A 21,303-nucleotide genomic window follows, 5' to 3' on the forward strand; every position below is an offset into this window, starting at 1 on the left:
AGCTTAACAGCTCTTCAGTTTTCAGCTCCGAGCTTATAGCTTTTCAGCTTTCAGCTCCTAGCTTATAACTTTTCAGCTAGGTTTGCCAAACAGAGCCTAATGCTGATTGAATTCCTATAATTTAATCCGATTAAAAAAATAATAAAAACCCAAAATTACCCTCCAAAATCTAACAATCCTAATCAATCCACATGTTTGTATTTTAATATAATCCTATATATATATATATATATATATATATATATATATATATATATATATATATATATATATATATATATATATATATATATATATATATATATATATATATATATATATATATATATAGAGGGGTGATCACATGTGGCCATGTTGTTAGGTGTGGTCATATGGTCAATTATAGGCCATTAGATTAGATAGATCCAATGAATCATATTAATCCAGATTTTTTCAGTATTTTCGCGCACATTCTCCTACCCAGCAAACTGTAAGGGTAAACTCGTCATAAAACACCGGAATAGAGAAAATCACATTGTTGTGTGTTTTATTACACTATTGGTGCATGTTGTCAACACTGTTGGTGTATTCTGGAACCCGGCCGCTATAAATGGCCACTGTAATTACCATAACACGGGAATACACCATTAGTGTGATTCACTGTGGTGTGTTTTATTACACTATTGGTGTATGTTGTCAACATTGTTGGTGTATTCTGGAACCCGCCCGCTATAAATGGCCACTGTAATTACCATAACACCCCCACTTACCAAAACGCGCGAAAATCCTCAGAATTATCACTGCCGTTAGATTAAAATGATTCAACGACACAGATATGACCACACGACCACATCTAATGACATGACCACATATGAGCGTTTTTCTCTCTCTCTCTCTATATATATATATATATTAATATTGGACACCTAGTTTTATGGTGTGTGCTTAGAATACCATTAGTTTGTGCATTGTACTGTGACGTGTGATTTTGGTGTGTCGATGGTATAGTATTGTTTATGTTTTTGAGTTTGATTAGGGATCTTTGGTGCTTACAGTGAGCATGAGTTTTAATCGGTTTTCAAGATTCATTTTATCTTAAGGATATAATGTTTTGCTTTTTATAACTCGCGGTATGCGAATATTTTTAATCGGGGATGTGTTGACACTGGTTTATGCGTAGTTGAATGTTGTCGTGTGCATTTTACTGTTTTTGTCCTTTAATCGAGTACGGTGCACAAACCTACCAACATACACGCACACACTAGTGTCTATAAAAAATACGTTTCATAGCAGACCAACCAAATAATACCTATACCGTCTAATTCATTCAAAATGAACTAACAATATCATTACACTCACATCCCTTTATAATAATTATTTTGGATACAAAAATGAAAAACAAACAAATTCCAAACCCCTTAATCTACAACATGCACATGCCAATTTAAACGCACGCACACACCAATAGTCTACCCGTTACCCAACTGATTTTGCATTCTTCTTTTTAATAAAAATCAGACACAAAAACCCCCCAATTGCTTTGTGTTCCCGTTACATATTAATTGTTCAAAACACATCAACAAAACACAATAACAAATGCGTTAAATGCTTCGTACGCACACGCGTAGGTCCACAATGCACAAACCGACGTTCAAAATCAATTTACAATCCAAAACAGCATCACCTACCCGTGTTAGTTCTCGCCATCTTAAACCTCTGGACTATTTGTGCGCTTCAACACACTTTGTTCACGGTTTGACTGTTACACCTACTAACAACAATGGATTACTACTACTTTCCATTAATTTTGTGGTCTTTCATTATGTCAAAGATTCCAATCTACTTCTAACCAAAATTAGCACATTCATACAATTACTTTTAAACCCACCTATTTAAAATATGTCCTTATTTACATTATATTCCTCATTCAATCTCATCCATCCATTACAAATTAACAAATGGATGGAATGTCTACGCATATACTATTTGCTGTCTACGCATCATCCCGCCATCCTATCGGTCAAACAAATAACCCTGTACGCACCCACCTGAACACGAACACGCTACGCACGTCAATGGACTACTACTTCGTCCAACAACCACACCCCCCTCCCACCCCCACCGGGGGAAAAAACCCATTCTTCAGCATATGCACAGACTTTGACAAGTGAATGCACTTACCGGTACTGCTACTAGCCATTTGAGAAATGTGCTCCAGTGTTGTTCCTGCCCTCCCACCGCTTCATTTTCTCCTTTAGCATTGTCCACGCCACGTTCACTTCTTCAAGCTTTGTAATAATTGAAACTATTAATTTCCATCCACAAATCCCTAAAATAATGCTTCACATTCCAATAATATTATGTCCATAAATAAATTAGAATTACAATTACTAATATAACCTTTACATTGGTAAATGTCCTTAATTACTACCCTAATTTCTTATAATCTCAACCATTAATGGAAATTGAATCAATGGATATTAGGAGGCCTCATGGTCTCATCTATTAGAGGGGGTGCACCGGATTCGAAGCCTATATATATATATATCAGCTCAAATGTGGTCATGCCTTAAAACGTGCGCTCTGTGCGGACACACAATTAATTATGTAAAATCGCACCAATAGTGTTAGAAAATCGCACAACAAAAAATGGACCAATGCACTACAAAACGCACCACACACCCAATAAAATGCATCATTGCATACCTCCCTATACCTAATTGTGCGTTTCTGAACACTCTGTGGTGCGTTTATGCATACATAATGGTACGTTTTGTGGTGATGCGTAACTATTGGTGCATGTTATGACACACCCCACCCTTAAACTGTTCAGTGACGGTCTTCTCAATCCTCTATTTACACAGGATTACCAGTCCCATCCATTTCTTTCCGGCCTTCTTGTGTATGTTTATATTTGGTGATATAACCTAAGAGAAAGCTAATTAATGATTCACATACATAAACAAAGAGGAGTAGTGGGAGAATATAGATGGAGAGTTACACAAAAAATGACGTAAGAACAAGTCCATCACAAACTGTAACTTAAGATCGAATTTAAGAGCGGCTTTAACAATAGATGGTCAATATAATATATATATATATATGTAATTAAAGTAGTAAAAGTAAAAGATCCCTACACACAAGTCAATCGTTATGTTGTGCATCCGTATGCACCATGCATGGTGCATACGGATGCCAAAACGACGTCGTTTTATTAAAAAACGCGTGTCTTCCCTTTAAAAAAAATTCAGGTTCGATTCCCAGCAACAACATTATATTGTTCATTCATTCTGGAATTTTAGTTCATAGATTATGGAAATATAGTTCATTGATTATGGAATTATAGTTCATCGATTATGGAATTGTAGTTCATCGATTCTGAAATTTTAGTTTATAGATTATGGAATTTTAGTTCATTCATTCTGGAATTTTTAGTTCATAGATTAGATTATGGAATTATAGTTCATCGATTATGAAATTATAGTTCATCGATTATGGAATTTTAGTTCATATGTTGCTGGGAATCGAACCTGATTTTTTTATTTTTAAGTAGAGACGCGCGTTTTATTAAAACGACGTCGTTTTTGCATCCGTATGCACCATGCATGGTGCATACGGATGCACAACATAATTTGCCCACACAAGTGATTATACGTGTGATCAACAACTACCCCAACAATTTCATATTCCTCCAAATGCAACTCATCACACTTATATTGGGCCTCGTCTTACATACATACATACTACATACCCTTTTCACCATTATTTTGAAATTAAAAATACTCTGTAATAATTAATGCATTGAATTCTTTTTTCTTTTTTTTTTTTTGGATATATGACGAGGTGAGGATGAAGGTATACAAATGAAGTGTACAATAGATAATATAATCGAAAAAGGATAAATAGTAATATGGGTGGTTGAGATTTGCAATCGGTTTTAGGATTAAGAAACACACAATGAATGCAAACCGACCAAGTAGTCCGTCAGAGCCGTCAGACTCTGTATATCTATGGAATATAAATTTGGGGATTACCTCTCTGAAAAATTGTGTGATTTTTTAATGAAATCCAAAACACTGAACAAAAAAATTAAAACAAAAATTTAAAAGAAGTAACTCATTGCGCCACGGATCCACCAAGGTTAGAAGCTTTAAAACTATACTAGTATTGCACCCGTGCGATGCACGGCCATGATATTATGATGTAATATATAAAAGCTTGGTATATTGTATATATATATATATATATAGTACGAATAAAGTTGTAGACATAATAAAAAGACAAAATATATTATATTGGCGTTCCATAAACATAAAAAAATTACACATTATTAAAGATTTCTTTGTAAACTACATTTTGAGTTTTGTTTAAAAGACCTCTAGATTCTCCACAAATTAAGACCTTAAGACCGTCAGGATTACTCACCCTAGAAACTGCTACATATAACTGGCCATGGTTAAAAACTGGTTTTTTGAGTAACAAACCAACATGTGAAAGCGTTTGACCTTGACTTTTGTTGATTGTCATTGCATATGACAACATAACTGGAAACTGCTTTCTTTGAAACTTAGATGGAAGTCTTGGGTCTGAAGGAGTCAAAGATAGCCTTGGTATCAACACATTTGTACCTGCGTTGTTGCCACATAGGATTTGTGCCTCAATAACATGATTTCCCAGTTGTGTGACTACCAACCTTGTACCATTGCAAAGTCCCAGTGAGTGATCTATATTTCTCAGCAGCATAATTGGAGTACCAACTTTCAAAGTTAAACAATGGTTGGGGACCCCTGAGCATCTCAAACTATTTAAAAATTCTGTTGTGTGTACCTCAGATTGCATATCAACATTTGTCTCTGACTTGCAAAGAGAATCACAACTCAAATATGTTATTGATGAGGCTTGATTCATACCGTTCATGTATTCATTCACTTCGTCTACAACATCTAACGTTGGAGCCAGAATAGCTCTACTCTCGAGTTGTCTTGCATCCATGTTTCCAGAACGGTAATCAGGAAATGTGCTGTTAACAATTTGTCTAATGGGATCGCCCTCATTTTCCAATACAAAGGATGAAGGAATCAATATATTGCAATCAACACCATTGTCTTCCCCAAGATTTCCATCACCTACATCTGCAATCCACTTGGCAAAACAATCTAACTTCTCAACCTCCTCTTCATCACTAATACTTCGCAATCTTAAATTCTTCGTTAAACGAAGAACTTCACAATTATTCCACAAGTAAGAAGAATTAATACTGGCTTGTACTATATCTTGTCTAGTACCTTTTGGAATAACTGGAAGAATTTGTCTAAAGTCTCCCCCCAAAACAACTGTTTTACCTCCAAAGGTCATCGTTGAGCTCCTAGGATTTGTGAAACGCATTAAATCTCTCATTGTCCTGTCTAATGCTTCAAAACAATGTTTGTGCATCATCGGAACTTCATCCCAAATTATAAGTTTGGCTTTGATGATCAATTCAGCCAGTGGACTTCCCTGCTTAATGTTGCAAGTGGAATCTTCATTAACAGAAATTGGTATAGCAAATCTAGAGTGTGCAGTCCTTCCACCAGGCAGAAGTAATGAAGCTATACCGCTTGACGCAACATTTAATACGACTTCACCTTTGGACCTTAGAGCTGCTGAAAGTGTCTTCCACAAAAAGGTTTTGCCTGTACCACCATAACCATAAACGAAATACATGCCACCCATCTCGGTCTGGACGTCTGCAACCACCTTATTATAGATGAGTAACTGTTCATCAGTTAGTTTCTGAAGCAAAGAATTATGTTCATGCCTTAGAGCTTCCCTATCATATGACATTTCCTCGAACAACAACCTATTTCCCTGAAACAAATCACCGTTTTGATCTGGCATTGGCATCGGTGGATAATCTGCTAGAGATTTGTTCCAAGCATTCAACAACTTCTCCATTTCAATCAATGCATAATTCTTTTTTTGAGAATCATTGAGAATTAGATCTAAAAAAAAAAAACAAAATTGTAAGATATTATATATAAAAAATGGATACGTACATATGTTTATATAATTAATTATTACCTGAAGTTGAGAGGTTTCTTCTACACATAAATTCAGCATCATCTGATAAGTAATGCCAGACCAACTCCCACACATCTTCTGGCTTTGACATTGCATTGGATGTCAATAGTGTAACAAACAATTTTCTTAAGGAATGTGCCGAAGACCAAACTGCTGCCTCACTGATTACATCGACATACTCTTTATCATCTTCAATTAAACCACGTGCATAACATGCATCTCTAAATGAATTATATTGTACGCCATCCACTTTTTTAATATCATCAAATGACGTTGGTCCCCGAACAATGTTAAGTAAACATCTCAAATAAAAGATTTCACCACTATTTGGGGGCACATAAAAGATTCGACCAATTGCCCAATTCCTCTGCCTTGGATGTCATTCTCTTTTATCTTTCTTCCAAACAAATTTAGTGGGCATCTGTGAATAAGTCAACTGCCGCGCCTCTTCATAACTTTTATTCGCCTCTAACCATACAGTGAACATGCTTTGTGCTACTGTTGGTCGATTTACAACATCATCCACCAAATCATCATCGTGAAATATTACTGAATGCTCATTTGGAAGATGGAAACTCAAACGCTCAACAGATGGATTCCTAAATTGTATGTCAAATGCAAATATCCTCCAAGCGGCCTCACACGGCGAAATATATCTACAGTCATAGTACATCTTGATTTCATCTATAACCTTTCCAGTAGATTCTTCAACCGCACTATTGTAAAATTCAGCTGTGACCCTGTCATTACCCTTGTTCACGTACTTGAATAAGTACTTTATTGATCTAGATTGGTTGCACCACTCCACATTAATATGAGCCTTGTACTTCATCAGCAAATGTCTATTGTGTGGAACTACATATCTACTATCAAGGGCAATTCCATTTTTCCTTATTGTACGACCATTATCTCTACGGCGATATATCGGATATCCATCAAAATCCACTGTAGAGCTTTCAACAAATTTTTTCGGGTAGAATTTAGAGCACTTACCATTTACCATGCAAGGTGAATTCTTCCTCGCTGCACCACATGGACCATGAATCATAAATTCTTCCACAGCTTTGTAATATTCTGGATCACACAATTCACTTGGGATCTCAGCAGATATTATCATATCAATGTCTTTTGCAGTAGGATAAGAGTTACTCTTAGCCAAGAATATCAAAATGTGAGCATGTGGCAATCCCCTTTTTTGAAATTCAATTGTGTAAATTACTGCAGATTGAAACATAGTAAACTTATAATTCAAATATGCTTATTATGGTTAACAAACAAAAATTATTAATTAAATAAAACAAAGTACCTGCATCAACAACTCCAAAAATGTTTTCTTTCTGGATCTCTTTTATCAGTGCGTTTAATTTCATTTTAAACACACGGCAAATAATATCCGGTCTATCTTCATATTTGAGTTTCCTTGGTTGTAAAAACCTTTCAATCTCAGGCCACTTGGGATTACATGTGAATGTAATAAATAGACTTGGATAACCAATCCATCTACAAATTGCCATTGCATCTTGATAATTTTGCACCATATATCTTGCTCCTCCGGTAAAACTCGATGGCAAAATGATACGCTTTCCTTGGGCTGTAGGATCTACTTCACCACGTGTTAACGCATCTGTCAAACATTTATATGATTCACATCGCAGTGACTTTTGATGAGTCCTAATATAAACCAAGCGTCCTGATTCTATCATGGTATAAGCATCTACCAAATATTGCTGAAACAACCTTCTAGAATAAAGCAATGTTGACATTTCGTTGAACCTATCTTGCAAACGGAATGAAAAATACTCCCTGGGACTAAGTTTACTTCTTGCATTCGAACTCTGACCTGCAACATTGTTAAACTGTATGTCTTCTCTGTAACCGTCTTCACCATAAGGAAAGAGTAATGGGTATTGCAATGGTAGATAAGATGGATGTAATTCAGTTATTCTTTGAAAATGACCAGCTTTAGATTCCACCAATATATCTCGTTCCCCCATGTTTGGATCTAAATCACCAACAATCAGAGCAGCCACTTCTCCAACCTGTGGCAAGTTATATGTCCTTGCATCTTTGTTTCTCCTTCCAATGAGTTTTATTTTAATATCTCTTCTAGGATTACTTTCCATCTCCATTTTTGCCATGCGAAAACTCTTGACCAAAACATTATTCTCATCTAATGCATCCTTAATGTCTTTAACAATTTCACAATGCAATGTAGTCGTAGAATCATCATCCCTGTTTACAATAAACAAAAGGAATAAATTTAGTTAAATTGATGCTAATACATGCTCATGATCATTTAAAGTAATGTATGTCTGATCGTAACTTACCCAAGTGCACTTAGACGATTGTTGATCTCATTCTCAGTATCATAAATATACAATTGAGCAAACTTTGGACGATCGCCAGCTCCTGGTAGCAAGCTGCCCATCAAGTGAAAATTTTGACCATGTAGTCTAAAGACTGGTGGTGCACTACCATTGTTAATTGCTTTGTCAATTTTTCCACCCATGGAAGTAAAGCAAAACATATTGTTAAAGGACCGAATATTTTTCAAGAAATGTGAACTCTTTTGATCTTGGTTAAAGAACAACTGCCCTATTGCAGTAGGTGGACTATATGTAGGTGCCAACTTGATCTTTCCATGACTGCAACATAGTGAATATTTTGGATTCCGAACACCGGCTGATTTATTAACGCGCTCCTCTAACCAAAACATAGCTCCACAGTGCTGACAGGAATACATTTGATCACCAATATCACCGTAATAATCTATAGACCAAAAGTAAGTGTTAGTATGAAACTCAAATATTTTATCTAATTAATAGTCTATTACCCACCAGTACGAATTGTCAGCTTTGAGGTAGTATCATGGACCACGTTATCAAAATCTGCCATCAATCCACGTTGCATTTCCATATTTTGCGACAACCCGCTTTGATCCACAACGCATGACTGTGGTGTATTAAGTAAAAGATCCAAATAAATTCGAATATTAAATTATCAAAATGTAACAGATTTTATTTCAATTTTAATAAAGAATTAAATTGTTTTATAGAATTTACCATTTGACAAATTTGCTAAAGGCCTTCGAATTTCTTTGTCTTCCATCCGTGTAACTTCCACGACGGTTGATCGCGATGTACTTGATTCAATATAATTTTGGCAAACTATTATGAAAAATAAAAACAACAAAGCTATTAGAATAACTTATAGTAGAGAGATAGAATATAAAATATTTAATATACTATACACAGTTAACCAAGACCATGAATGCATTTTAAAAGTGTATCACTTTGACTTGAAAAGACATGATTGTTGGTAAGTATTACTACCGGATACTCAACCAAAAATAATAAGTTAAAAAAGTACAAAAAAAAATTATATCGTTTTATAATTATAATTGCTCATACCATTGCTAGAGTTGAAATTTTGCGGTGGAAGCCCATTACGATGTCCTTGAATTACACGCTTCTTATTTTGAGTTGCTGAATTATTGCATGTAAGTTGAGATCTAAAGCTTGTAGACTGTACTGAGATTGAATAGTCTACAAAAAGATTGTAATAATTTAAAGAACAAATAAGTTGAATCTTATAATAAAAATACAACTTACCATAAAAAAGATATAAATTTGGTCGATGTTAATAAAATTTGATATATGTGAAAACAATTACACAAACACAAAAATTAGAGAGAAATCATTTTACCAGGCAACACGGGCTGTGTGGGTGTGTTAAATGTTACATTTTCCGCAGAATCATTTTCTGTCATAAAATAATTCAAGAAATTGTAACCAATTAAACAATGAAGTACTGATATAATTATTTATACGCAACTTATTGTAACTAAAATATATGAATGCATGTATTACTTTAAACAAATATAACAAAAATATAAACCATATCTATAATTATACAACAATTTAAATATTAATATAAGAATTTAAATACATGTTCAATTTTACATACTATTAATTTCACTAAGTTATACTTTTAATTTATATTTTTTTAAGATCATTCATTTATTTAAAAAGAGAATCTATACTGACAGTAATAAATAATATTAATAGAGTATATAATAAATCCTACTAACACTAATAATAACAACTAAATTAATAATAATAATAATAATAATAATAATAATAATCTTAAAATAATTAAACTACAATCCATTCAGAAACCCATTTACCTAACCCTCTACCCAGCCCAAAACTACATGCGGCCCACCCATCTAAACCCACCCAAGCCGACAGACACCCCAAACATTCTCTCCCTCATCCACTCTCCTCCTCGCTCTGTGGTCTCCGATCCTCCATCCGTCTTCTTCGCGATTCAAGTTCGATTGCCTAATCGCGACGTATGAACGATTAAGGAAATCGAAGCCATGAGGGACCTTCAGCTCACTAATTCCCCATTTTCAAACTTCTATACACGAAAACCTATCCTCGTGGAAGTTTTATCGGCCAAATCGAAACCCTAAACCGAGATATTTTTCGCCAAATGAGTTCCGATATCCTGAACATTTTGTTCAATACTTCAAGCTTGTACTTCGAAACCCAGAAAACATATGAAAAAAAAAACCCAAAATTGAAACCCTCAAGCGGTAGAAATTCCGGCGAAGGAGTTCTTATGTTTATGGAAATCTAAGCCTAAACTGGGTTTAATTCTGTCAGAAACAACGACGTTCTCACATGGAAAAGAGAAGAAAAAAACAGCATTTCCAAAGATAAGTACATTTTTTCAGTTTTAATTTTGTTCTTACTATATTTTTTGTCTATATGAGTATAAATATTAATTCATTTGCATAAACATTATGATAGTACTTAGGTTTTAATCAAATACTGTTACAACGTTTCTTCACTGCAAGATTTCAAAATCATTTTATTATTTTCAATTATTCGTATGCTTATACTAATTTTTACCATTTTACTAAAAAAACTGTTATCTAATTGTGATTAAACAGGTTGTAGTTATAGATCTAATTATATAAGCAAGATGGAGTAGCATGCAGATTCTAAATCTCCCACCAAAAGCAATGATCTAATACAAATAAGAGTATCACAGTAATACAGGTTTGACATTTTATTTAAAGTACCTTTGTTAGATAGTGTGTTCTTCCTTTTTGCGCCGATGACTATTGATGAAGTTAACTTCCGCATTGATTTAGACTGAGTATGTTTGGACAGTGTTTTTGTGTAAGTGGTGATTTCAGGTGAATGTTAAATTTGTCCAGTGATCTCATCAATTTGAATCTGAGATTGTTTAATTTAAAAGTATAATTCCAAAGCATTGGGATTTGGTTAAAACTAATGATTACTGTAATTGGGAAGTATAACAGCCATAGTCCATCACTTATTCACTTTTACATTTGTAGATGTCTATTTTGTGGAATTCACATTTGATTACAACTGCCATCTAATTGACTACATCACTGTAATCTGTGGGTTACTTTTTTATTTGTTTTAATTTTGCCTTTACCGCAAATTTACTATTTTATTCAGAATTATTTTTTTTTAATTGTAGTTAAATTCTAACAGGATTTTTTGAGAAAATGGCAAATGATGATATTACTTTCTGATGCCACTTATGAAATTACTTAAGATGTTGTAGATTTTTTAGTTGAATATTAATGATTTGGAATGAGAACTGAATCAGAAGACATGAAAGAAAGATTGAAGAAGACCAGGGAAGTCATGATTGTACCTGTTTTTGTAATACTCTCCGATTGTCATTTACTCCAAATTTCCATTTTCAAATGTAATATTATATATTTTCAAACATATGTGAATGAATTTGAAATTACTTCAGATTGAACACTGTTTCTATTATTTTCTTTAATCTTTTCTTTAAAAGCCAAATATCCTAGTTTCTAGTTTTTGTAAGCATCTCAGGAGTGAGTACAGAATGATATATTAACAGCATATGTTTCAAATTATCTAGCTTTAAACTACAGGAAAAGGACCGAAATAAAGAGTGAGTATACTGTATTGATTAAATTTTTTTTTATTGGTGTGTAAAGATGTAAAAGACAGATTTGTAATGGTAAAGTGAATAACATTACAAAAAAATTAAAAGAAATGGTAATTTCTTTTATTGTTTAACTACCACAGCCTTAGCCTTCTTCAACATAGTACTGGGTGATAATTGATCAAAAAGACATCACATTGTAGAACCGGGTTCAATTTGTTGAGGTGTCTCATCAGTTGTAACCTTTAGAGATGGTGCCACACATGGACTGCTGGAATCTTAAACAGATTCAGTATCCTATGCTGAAAAATAAGCCATTACCCAATAAAAGTGTTGAAAATAAAGACTTTGTCCTTTTCAAAAAGAGGTAGCTGCTTCAATTTTTTTCAGTTGGAATTATTGTGGGAGAAGTAAAGAAATCTGTGATTCTAGGAAGAAATTCCAGGAAGCCTAGCCTTAGAAGCAGCTAGCTAGCTAGTAGAGGTATAGCTTTCTTTCTGGGAAATGGGGCATTGGGGCAATATTTATCTGTACTTTCAAAATTATGGTTTTTGTTTCTTTGGAAACTTGTTATATACAGCAGCAATCTTGAATTGACTCCAAATCTAAAGCACTTCATTTAGTTGCCATCTCCAAACACAAAAAATTGCTTCTTCTTGTATGAAAGTATTTTATAGTTTAATATTTAATATGTATTCAAATACATATATGCAATTGTTTTATTTGTGAGTACATTTGATTAGTGTCTAAGTTTCCAAATATGTAAAGATTTAAATGACCCGATCTAGTGGTAAACTGTTTTTGATTTGTAGCAGTATTCACAACCGAATGCCTTTGAATAATTATAAGATATAATATGTTATTTCTACTAACAGTCTGTGATGTACAAAGTGATAGTTAAGGTAATACAATTGTCAACAAAGTACATTACTGTATGGATCTAGCATATTTAATTACTCTAGCTAAATCTCCTGCTAATCTGATGGATAGAGAACTCAAAGATGATTCGTGGACTGCTTGATCTTGTACTTTTGCATGACATGTGCTTGACATCTGTGTTTTCTTACCTGCAAAATGTTAGGCAATACACAAATAACAGTAACAAAAAGCACCTAAACTGTTTTTAAAGCATAAGATTTAAAGCAAATGATTAGGTTCTAAAATGATCCAAAACATATAATATGTACTTCACAGTACATATTATCAAAAAAGGTTTAGAAAATACATCAAATCCAAACAACTAAAGCACTATGCAGTGCAAATTGTCCAGCATTAAACCCTTAAAACAGAGACTTAGCAATTAAGGTCTTTCCCTTTCAATTCTTCTCCAGTTTGACGACAACAGGCTTTGATTTCTTAACATCTTTAGTTGAGGAGAATTGATCGATCAGATTTCTTTTAGTTTCTGCTCCTTCCAGTGCTTGATTATTTTCAGCAGTCCTTTGCTTCTTAGTTTGAGTCACATTTGGGCTACTGGCCTCATCTCCAGATTCAGATTCCTGTTTAAGAAATAAGTATACTTAAGTAATTGTTGTTTTGGTTAAATGTAAGACCATTAGTTTAGTGCTTACTTCAGACTGTCCATCTTGGTCATCTTCATCAAGCATGATGGATAGGTGGTCCTGATCATCACTCAAAGATGGACAGTAATGGTGAACTAATTCTGCATCATAGGTTATCCCGACAACTGGTATAGCCATGGCTCGGTTCTTGAAATGATCGGCTTTAGCAGAAACCTTAAACACCATTGCTTTGTTACGAACCTCTTCCATACCAGTTGGTAGTGGAGAGCCATCCTGAAAAAAATGTTTTTAAATAACCAAGAGTTAAGTAGCAAATATATGTATAGATTATATATATATAAATTTTAATTTGATTGCAAATTTATTTACCATTGAGTATTTGGTCCGGAGATCAAAGGCAGTCGTCCCAACTATTTCACAGCCCTCCTTGTCCCATAAGAGGAATGGAGCATCAGTTGTCTTATCACCTACCCTAACAACCAGCTTGTATCTTAAGGTACCCTCTTGCCACTTTGCACGACATGTTTGACATAGAAGACTTCCATCCTTCATGTGAAGCTTCTTAAAGCAGCCATCAGCTCTACAGGAATGGTAATACCAATTCCTAGTACTCTCAACGGACACAATCCTTGCAGGTACCCAATAGTATCCTTCCTGTTAGATTAAAAATTTGAGTTAATGGTTAAGTTATGATTTAAACTAAAAATTAGATCTTAAATTAGGTAAAATAGTACCTCTGCTCTTTCATAAAGATCCTTGATAGTGGTAACTACCATTGGAGACTTAGAATTTTCTGCACTATTGACATAAGACATCACAGACAAACTCTGTATGCTTCTTGGTGGGCTGTGAGCAACCTTCAAACTGAATAAAAGTAAAGATTTACAATTTAGTAAGAATTTATTTAAGATAGGTGATTAGTGAAAGAAATGAAGTTGCATTACCTATCTTTGAACTCCTTAAATTCCTTGCAATCATGATTGAACCATAGTTGTGTAGCATTGTAGGAACTTGAAATTCTGACTTCATCTACAAAATAGGAAAAGGCTAGCTTAAAAACAGCAAAAAGAATCAAAGTATATATGAAAAATAAAAATATACTGCACTTACTGTCCAATTGTTTTGCTCGACAAAGTTGGAGCAAAATAATCAAAGGACCTTCAACATGGTTCTTGAAATAATCCATGACAGTATCCACATGGTGATCCCACACTGTGCACTTAATACGACATCCCCTAAAATTGAGATAAATTATGCTGTAATCAGATACAATTATTACTGAAAATCAGAAAATCTTACTCGTATGTGTATTATTTGTTTTTTTCTGCATTTAATAGAGTATGTGTTTGAGTTGAATAATGAAAAATCCAGTGAAGCTAAGTTGTATTTTTTCCCTATTTTTTTTTTACTTTGATAATAAAGTGAAGTATGATTAGTATTTGTTTTTGTACAGCAATCACAGTTGGCCCAATAAAATTCAAAGGTTCAATTGATAAAATGGAAAACAGCAGATTGGATTATCAACAACATATTTTCAGACTGAAAAATTACAAAATTAGATAAGTTTTTTATATACTAAAGTCTATTATTTGTTTTTTTTTCAGTATTTATGAATGTTTTAATTAAATCCTATGTGTTTTACTTGATTAATACAGTGAAGCAAAGCTAAAAGAGCACTGTAACTAAGCCAAACATTCAAAGATGGGCTTGTAATGAAGAATAGAAGATTGGAGCATAGAAGTTCAAGCTAAGTTTTATACTCTATGTCTAGTATTTTTATTTTTTCAGTATTTATTAATGGTTTACTTAAATCCTATTTTTTTTACTTGATTACTACAGTGGAGAAAATCTAAAAGAGGACTGGAACTAAGCCTAAAATTCAAAGATGGCTTATCATGAAGAACAGAAGATTGAAACATTAAAGTTAAAGATAAGTTGTATACTCTATGTCTACTTTTTTTTTTCAGTATTTATTAATGTTTTACTTAAAGCCTATTAAATTAAAATAGAGCAGGTTAAATACTACTATATATAACAGAAAAGCAGTACTGTAACTATTGGAATATTATTAGGATTATTAGAATCTCAGTATGTTTAAATAGGCAATTAAGGATTCACTACTTTACTTTTAACTGAATAAGTAGCTAATAAGTAGAAAGGAAACTTACTGGCCATCTTCAATAAGAAAATCGAGAAGTTTGGAAGGAAATCCAGCTATGGTGATTTGTTTTGGACTGTAGAACTCCACAACTATTCCAATGACATCTATAATGAAAATAAGGCCATTAAAAAGAATAAATTAGAAAAATAAAACATAGTAAATATAAGATAGAGAAAATAAATGCTTGTCAGACACACTACCAGACATTAAGTCCGAAAAAGACTTAATCCGAAACATGAGGTTGGGAAAACCCTTTCGCCTATGTCTCTCTACATGAGTTTCATGAGTGAATCTAATCATGTATGTGTGATCAGTGGTTTTGTACTGATAGTAGTGTGAGATTACTGCAAAATCCTTTATAGCATAAACCTTGCCTTCTTTCAACAGTTTAGAAAACTGTTCGACACAATCTTTTGGAATATTCCCATGAACATATGTGCCCTAAAAAGACAGAAAAAAATGTTACTAACAATTTTTTTATTATGATTTTCAGTTGTACTGGAAAAAAATAGCTTACCTCACTGTCATGAAACATTCTTGGCTTTTGATTGCTTCTGAATTTCTCCCTTCTGGTACATTATAGGTACGAACCAGTCTTAATCTTATTGCCTTTTTGTATGTAGATATCCCCAGGTCTTTACCTTGAATGTAGAGTGGAGCCATTTGCAGATTTTCAGAATCAGAAAATTTGAAAGAAAAGTGGATCAAACGTAGCTTCAAAGTGAGAATGGTGGTAGAGAATGAAGATGTCGTACCAAGTTTTTATAGAGCCAAGTTTTGAAGGCTGAAATCTACCCAACTTTACGCACGTTTGCAGATGCATTATGATGGTATCTGGGAAGAAGAAACAACACATATGGAAAGCTGCAGAAAATTTGAATCGATATATATATTTATGGATAGCCGTAGCTTATATATGTAATATATCTCTAATATGTATGTATTCGATGAAGATATTTACGTATAACCATATGCTTTGTTAGTAGCATTTAAGTCATCGACGGCTGAACAGATTCCAAGTTAATTGGGACTCCAAAAGGGGTTCTAAATATAGCTTTAGTTTTCAATTCCAATACAAACACAATTATTTGTTGCAGTTAGTATTTATTATTTATATTTATTATAAAATAGATCAGAAAAATTAGGATACAAATTAGCCATAAACCAAACGGCAGCGTTTTCACTGGGCGGGAATTTGCAAGAATTTGATTGGCCAAGATCTTATGGCTTTATTATATAGTAGGATATAGAATCACAACATTGTGTTGGAATGTTTTACCCCCAACAGGCATCTTAAGCAGTTAGTTATCTAACAATTAAGTAAGCAACAACATTGGAAAAAGAAAAAAACATCTAATTAAACTACATGTTCTATGAGGTTAACATACTTCAACTCTTCACCAAATGCTCCATCATTTCTTTATCAATTTTTGGATTTAATTTTCATTACCTAATTTCAAAACAATTAAGAGTGCACACATCAGAAGCAAAGTGGCAGTGGATACACAAAACAACACAATCTCTACAACTTCCCTACCAAACATGCTACCCCGCCATAATGAGGATCAAAAATTAACAACCAAAAAAACTTTTAAAGAAAGAGTCAATACCAAATTTAGGTAATGATTTTTGACAATTAGACGTTAATACAAAACAACTCTACTTAATCAACAACTAAATGGTATATAGCTCTGTAAGAACAAACTGATACCAATTTCTAAGGAAACAAATGCATCAATCGAACCATATTCAATTTGCGGAAAGGTAAGAGTCTTGGCATCCCAATCGCTGAGAGTCACCTCCAATGGCTTCTCCATCACCCTCCCCAGAACTTCCCACGCCATTCTCTTCAACCCCATCCTCATGAACTGCTCCGAGCCGTAAACCCCCGCGGCCACCCACCGCAAATCCGCAACGTTTTCCACCACCAACCCATGGTCCCGGAGGAGCTTCTCGGCGTCATCTCGGACCCCGACGCCGACGAAGGTGAATTCCGGATTAGCCAGGAAGGCAAGGAGAGAATGGGGAGTGTAATCCTTGTGCAAAAGTTGAAAAATCAGACAGCTTTTCCCCACGCAAAGATGGAGCGTGGCCGCTGGGTTGTCTTCTTCCCCTGCTGCAAGACACGGGTGCCACTCGATGTCGAGGCCGACGAGGCTGTGGAGGATGCGGCGGTTGTTGTGGACGACTTCGCTGACCCATTGATCAACCTCGGCGGCTGTCTTTGTCACCGTCACGCTGAGGTTTATGCCGTGAAACTGGACTTGGTGTTGTAGCCTAGAGCTGAGTCTGGGTGGAACCGTCATATCGCCCCCAAGAAACTCAAAATTCTGGAAAAGCTTTCAACTTTGGGTTAAGATTAAGTGATGGGTATGAAAATATGAAACACAGGAAGGCAGGAATAGAGAAATCTTGGAGTGAGTTACGAGTTTGAAGATGGAAACAGAGAAATCTTTGAATGGAGACTGGAGAGGGAAAGGGGGTATATATTATTTCAGTCAGTAGCCAAATGGTAAACTTGTTGTGATTGATTAGTTTAGTTTTAGGAAAGTAAATATGTAGTGTAGCAATACTTTACCCTTTTTTTTTCAATTTGCATTTCAAAACTGGTTTCCAAAAACGTTCTGCTAGATTATAGGATAGGGTGAGGGAAAAATAAATCCGTTCCGGACAAGGGAATTGAACCAGACGTGAATCGAACACACAACCTTCTGATTTGGAGTCAAACGCACTAGCATTGCGCCACGAATCCGCTGTTAAGAAGTTTTAACTTATAGTTATTTATACCTTAGTTTCTTTCTTTAGAATTCATCCACATTTACTTGCATGATCACAATTGACATATTCGTTTTAACTTTTAATTAATTAATAACAAACAAAATAAAAATGATTAATAATTAGTCATTAAATGTAAAAGTACTATGGTAATCATATAATTGAAAGTAAAATTTAATTTTCAAATTAGACTTTGTCTTAATTTAAGACGAAGTAAGAAACTTCTTCTGAACGAGCAAGTAATTTTATTTTTGAAATATGAGATGAAGCAACAAGCTTCATTTCATATCTTATCTTTGATGTTTCGTCTACGCATGGACAGATTCATTATGGGGGTAGCCACCCCACTCCATGCCATTATATATGTGTGTGTATTAGATGTTTTAATTAAAGTAGATAATATAATATTATACGCATTCAAAAAAAAAGATAATATAATATTATACAAAAAGTTTATCAAAGGTTAAGGTAGCTTAAATGATAAATAGGTATTTTATTGTTTAAAGAGATCAAGTCTGCAAAACTTGTTGTGTGTTAATAATTATTTAAATTGATTAACTAATTGATTGATACCGAATATGTTATGTAATTCAATTATGAAAAATATTTTAAAATAAACTATATCTTTTATCTTTTATGAACCATATAGTCAATGTAATCTAAATGTTTCAATTGTGTGTCACCAAATTCAAATTAATCTATAGCTAGTATAATTAAAATAAAAAGTATTTATGAATGTCATATTAATAGAGATGATATGTATAAAATTTGCAACTCAACGCACGATATTTTTACATCTGCCCCTGCTCTATGATTTCTGTCACTAAGTGAAATGCTTCGTCTCTCAATTTCTCTCGTGGTGTGGATGGAGGTTGAAGGAGGATAGGGTCAAATTTTTACCGCATAGTAACCGTATACACAATATATTTGAATCAAATACCAATCAATAATTGTAAGCATTGTTATAACAATAGGGTACAAAATACGGAGTACCAAATAATGAAATAATACAGCCATAGCTTGCCACTGTACTGAGACTAATTAGAACTTGGAAAGTGTTTCAAAATTTATATATAGAGCCATAGCAGAAGCCATCCTCTCAATGTAGACGGGGAAATCTTCGAGGCAAGGTATATGCACAATGTAAAATACGCAAAGCTTTTAGATAGGAGTATTTGTATATATTGTATGAATATGTCATCCACCACCCTTCATTTTCCAAGTGAACTATCGCCTCAGGCTTTCCACAACATAATCCGCATAGAGATTCCTGGCAAACGCATCAAATTACAATTAAACATTTGTAGAGAGATAATTAAAACCGGAAACACAAGTTCAAGTACAGTCTTCTATTTGATATGTGACGGCAGTTTTACTTTATGCAAGAATGGAAATATGTGAAGGCAAAGGTTTGAAAACTTACATGGAATGCTGGATGGCTTCATAAGCATCAGATGCGGGTAGAAAGTCATTAACTGCAACTTCCTTCTTCTCATTCTTCTTGTCCGAATAATTGTCAAGTATCAAATATTTTCACCTTTGTATTAGAATCAGCTGTTAAAACGAACATCTTTAAAACATAAATTAAAAAATATTCCTGTTCCCATTTATAATCTTTATATTATATATGAAAGGATACAATCCTCAAAGAAGCGGAACGATGTCTGTGTAGTGTCTGTACTCAGGGTCATCACCACACACTGCAATTATCTTCTCATCTTTTTCTCCCTGAATTCCAAACACATACAGTTAAATATTATATTGCTTTAGGTTTATAGAATTAAATTTTAATGTATCGCTATTTACCTGATCAATCATGGGCATAAGGCCAATTGCTCTGCCCCGGAGAAAGCAGCCTGGAAGGATAGGTTGGTTCCTAATCATCACCAACAACACTCAGCATCTTAAAATAACAGTATGCACTTTGTTAAATTAAATCCAATAGCTAAACTGCCCCTTTCATCACAAATAACAATAGCTTAAACCTTTGGAGATGATGTTTCCACTATGGCATTCTTGAGATAGCTTCTTCAACCAAACACAAATACTATTAACTTACACATACTGGGAACACAAACATATGATGATGCACAAATTAGCTAACCAAATTGAAATAAATAACATATTGCAAAAAGATTCAAACCTTTAAAAAATCAAATCAAACTAAAACCTTGTAGAGCTGAACCAGAAAACAATTTGTGTTTCTACATTTCAATTTGTGTTAAACAGAACACAGGAAGCTCTCTAGTTCAAACTTTTTCCTGAGCTCAACCAGCCTGACTGATGGGTCTACATTTCAGTACCCAGTGAAGAAGCATTGTGCATGTTTTCAATAAACAATTTGTGATATTTTTTTACCCCCCTTGCTCATCTCAATTACCTGCATAGATATACAAAAACTTAACCCCAAATCCTTGTCCACACAAAAATAAACCTCAGCACTTGAGCATTCAGAAGGGAGGGTAAGAAAAATATCAACATTTTTCTTTTTCAAATTTCTGATGGATTTTCTTGAGAGTTCAAATAGGATTAGCTCATTTGCTTGTTGCATATAAATGGTTATAAGACGTATATGTTTTTTTACATTAAATTAAAATTTTTTACAGAGTTCAAAGCAGTGGGATATGATTTACCGCATGATCTGAGTCTTAACTAAATTTCTAAAATGAACAAATTGAAAATTCAGAAGGGGAACATTTTGAGCAAGATTTGAGCAAAGTGAATGCTTACCACATTGAAAACCTTTGGAGCTTCAGGCCCGGGATCAGATCACAAGACACGGATCAAGTAACTTAAATGCATTTAATGTAGTTTTCAGACTGACAACATATACCAAAGAAT

The 21,303-nt window shown here is 33.9% G+C and overlaps 3 protein-coding genes and 1 pseudogene across 5 annotated transcripts; all 4 read right to left on the reverse strand.

Moving 5' to 3' along the window:
• Positions 1-4,564: 4,564 nt before the first annotated feature.
• Positions 4,565-11,238, reverse strand: LOC109160517. 3 transcript variants are annotated; one of them, XM_019308804.1, is made up of 3 exons: positions 11,132-11,238; positions 4,807-5,111; positions 4,565-4,672 (listed from the first exon to the last, which is right to left on the reverse strand). In XM_019308804.1, exons 1-3 carry the CDS (start codon positions 11,193-11,195, stop codon positions 4,637-4,639), a joined length of 405 nt encoding a protein of 134 aa, XP_019164349.1. In that variant the 5' UTR covers positions 11,196-11,238; the 3' UTR covers positions 4,565-4,636. The 3 variants fall into 3 exon arrangements, 2 of the variants coding, with proteins under 2 accessions (XP_019164349.1, XP_019164348.1); XM_019308803.1 differs by having other exon boundaries at positions 4,565-4,703; XR_002050753.1 differs by having other exon boundaries at positions 4,565-5,121.
• A 1,901-nt stretch (positions 11,239-13,139) lies between these two features.
• LOC109160523 lies at positions 13,140-16,350 on the reverse strand. The gene is made up of 8 exons (XM_019308810.1): positions 16,210-16,350; positions 15,888-16,128; positions 15,695-15,791; positions 14,471-14,761; positions 14,261-14,390; positions 13,896-14,180; positions 13,575-13,798; positions 13,140-13,502 (listed from the first exon to the last, which is right to left on the reverse strand). Exons 1-7 carry the CDS (start codon positions 16,348-16,350, stop codon positions 13,679-13,681), a joined length of 1,305 nt encoding a protein of 434 aa, XP_019164355.1. The 3' UTR covers positions 13,140-13,502; positions 13,575-13,678.
• A 1,004-nt stretch (positions 16,351-17,354) lies between these two features.
• LOC109160524 (Werner Syndrome-like exonuclease) lies at positions 17,355-17,993 on the reverse strand. Its single transcript, XM_019308811.1, has one exon. The coding sequence runs from the start codon at positions 17,991-17,993 to the stop codon at positions 17,355-17,357; it is 639 nt and encodes a 212-aa protein (XP_019164356.1).
• A 1,395-nt stretch (positions 17,994-19,388) lies between these two features.
• Positions 19,389-20,473, reverse strand: LOC109160554 (annotated as a pseudogene).
• Positions 20,474-21,303: the final 830 nt, after the last annotated feature.

This window comes from Ipomoea nil, unplaced genomic scaffold, assembly GCF_001879475.1.
Source record: "Ipomoea nil cultivar Tokyo-kokei standard unplaced genomic scaffold, Asagao_1.1 scaffold2848, whole genome shotgun sequence".
NCBI lineage: Eukaryota > Viridiplantae > Streptophyta > Magnoliopsida > Solanales > Convolvulaceae > Ipomoea > Ipomoea nil.

What these genes read in the sequence shown, in the direction of transcription:
- LOC109160517 (XM_019308803.1), bottom strand. Translation starts at nt 11,195, where the DNA reads ATGCGGAAGTTAACTTCATCAATAGTCATCGGCGCAAAAAGGAAGAAC. An exon ending in GAACACACTATCTAACAAAG is followed by an intron (nt 5,112 to 11,131) that starts GTACTTTAAATA and finishes AGTGGATTGCAG; the next exon opens with ATGTAGGTGATGGAAATCTT. An exon ending in ATGTTGATATGCAATCTGAG is followed by an intron (nt 4,704 to 4,806) that starts GTACACACAACA and finishes TGAGAAATATAG; the next exon opens with ATCACTCACTGGGACTTTGC.
- LOC109160523 (XM_019308810.1), bottom strand. Translation starts at nt 16,350, where the DNA reads ATGGCTCCACTCTACATTCAAGGTAAAGACCTGGGGATATCTACATAC. An exon ending in TTTTTCGGACTTAATGTCTG is followed by an intron (nt 15,792 to 15,887) that starts GTAGTGTGTCTG and finishes TTTTCATTATAG; the next exon opens with ATGTCATTGGAATAGTTGTG. An exon ending in ATCTTTATGAAAGAGCAGAG is followed by an intron (nt 14,181 to 14,260) that starts GTACTATTTTAC and finishes TTAATCTAACAG; the next exon opens with GAAGGATACTATTGGGTACC.
- LOC109160524 (XM_019308811.1), bottom strand. Translation starts at nt 17,993, where the DNA reads ATGACGGTTCCACCCAGACTCAGCTCTAGGCTACAACACCAAGTCCAG.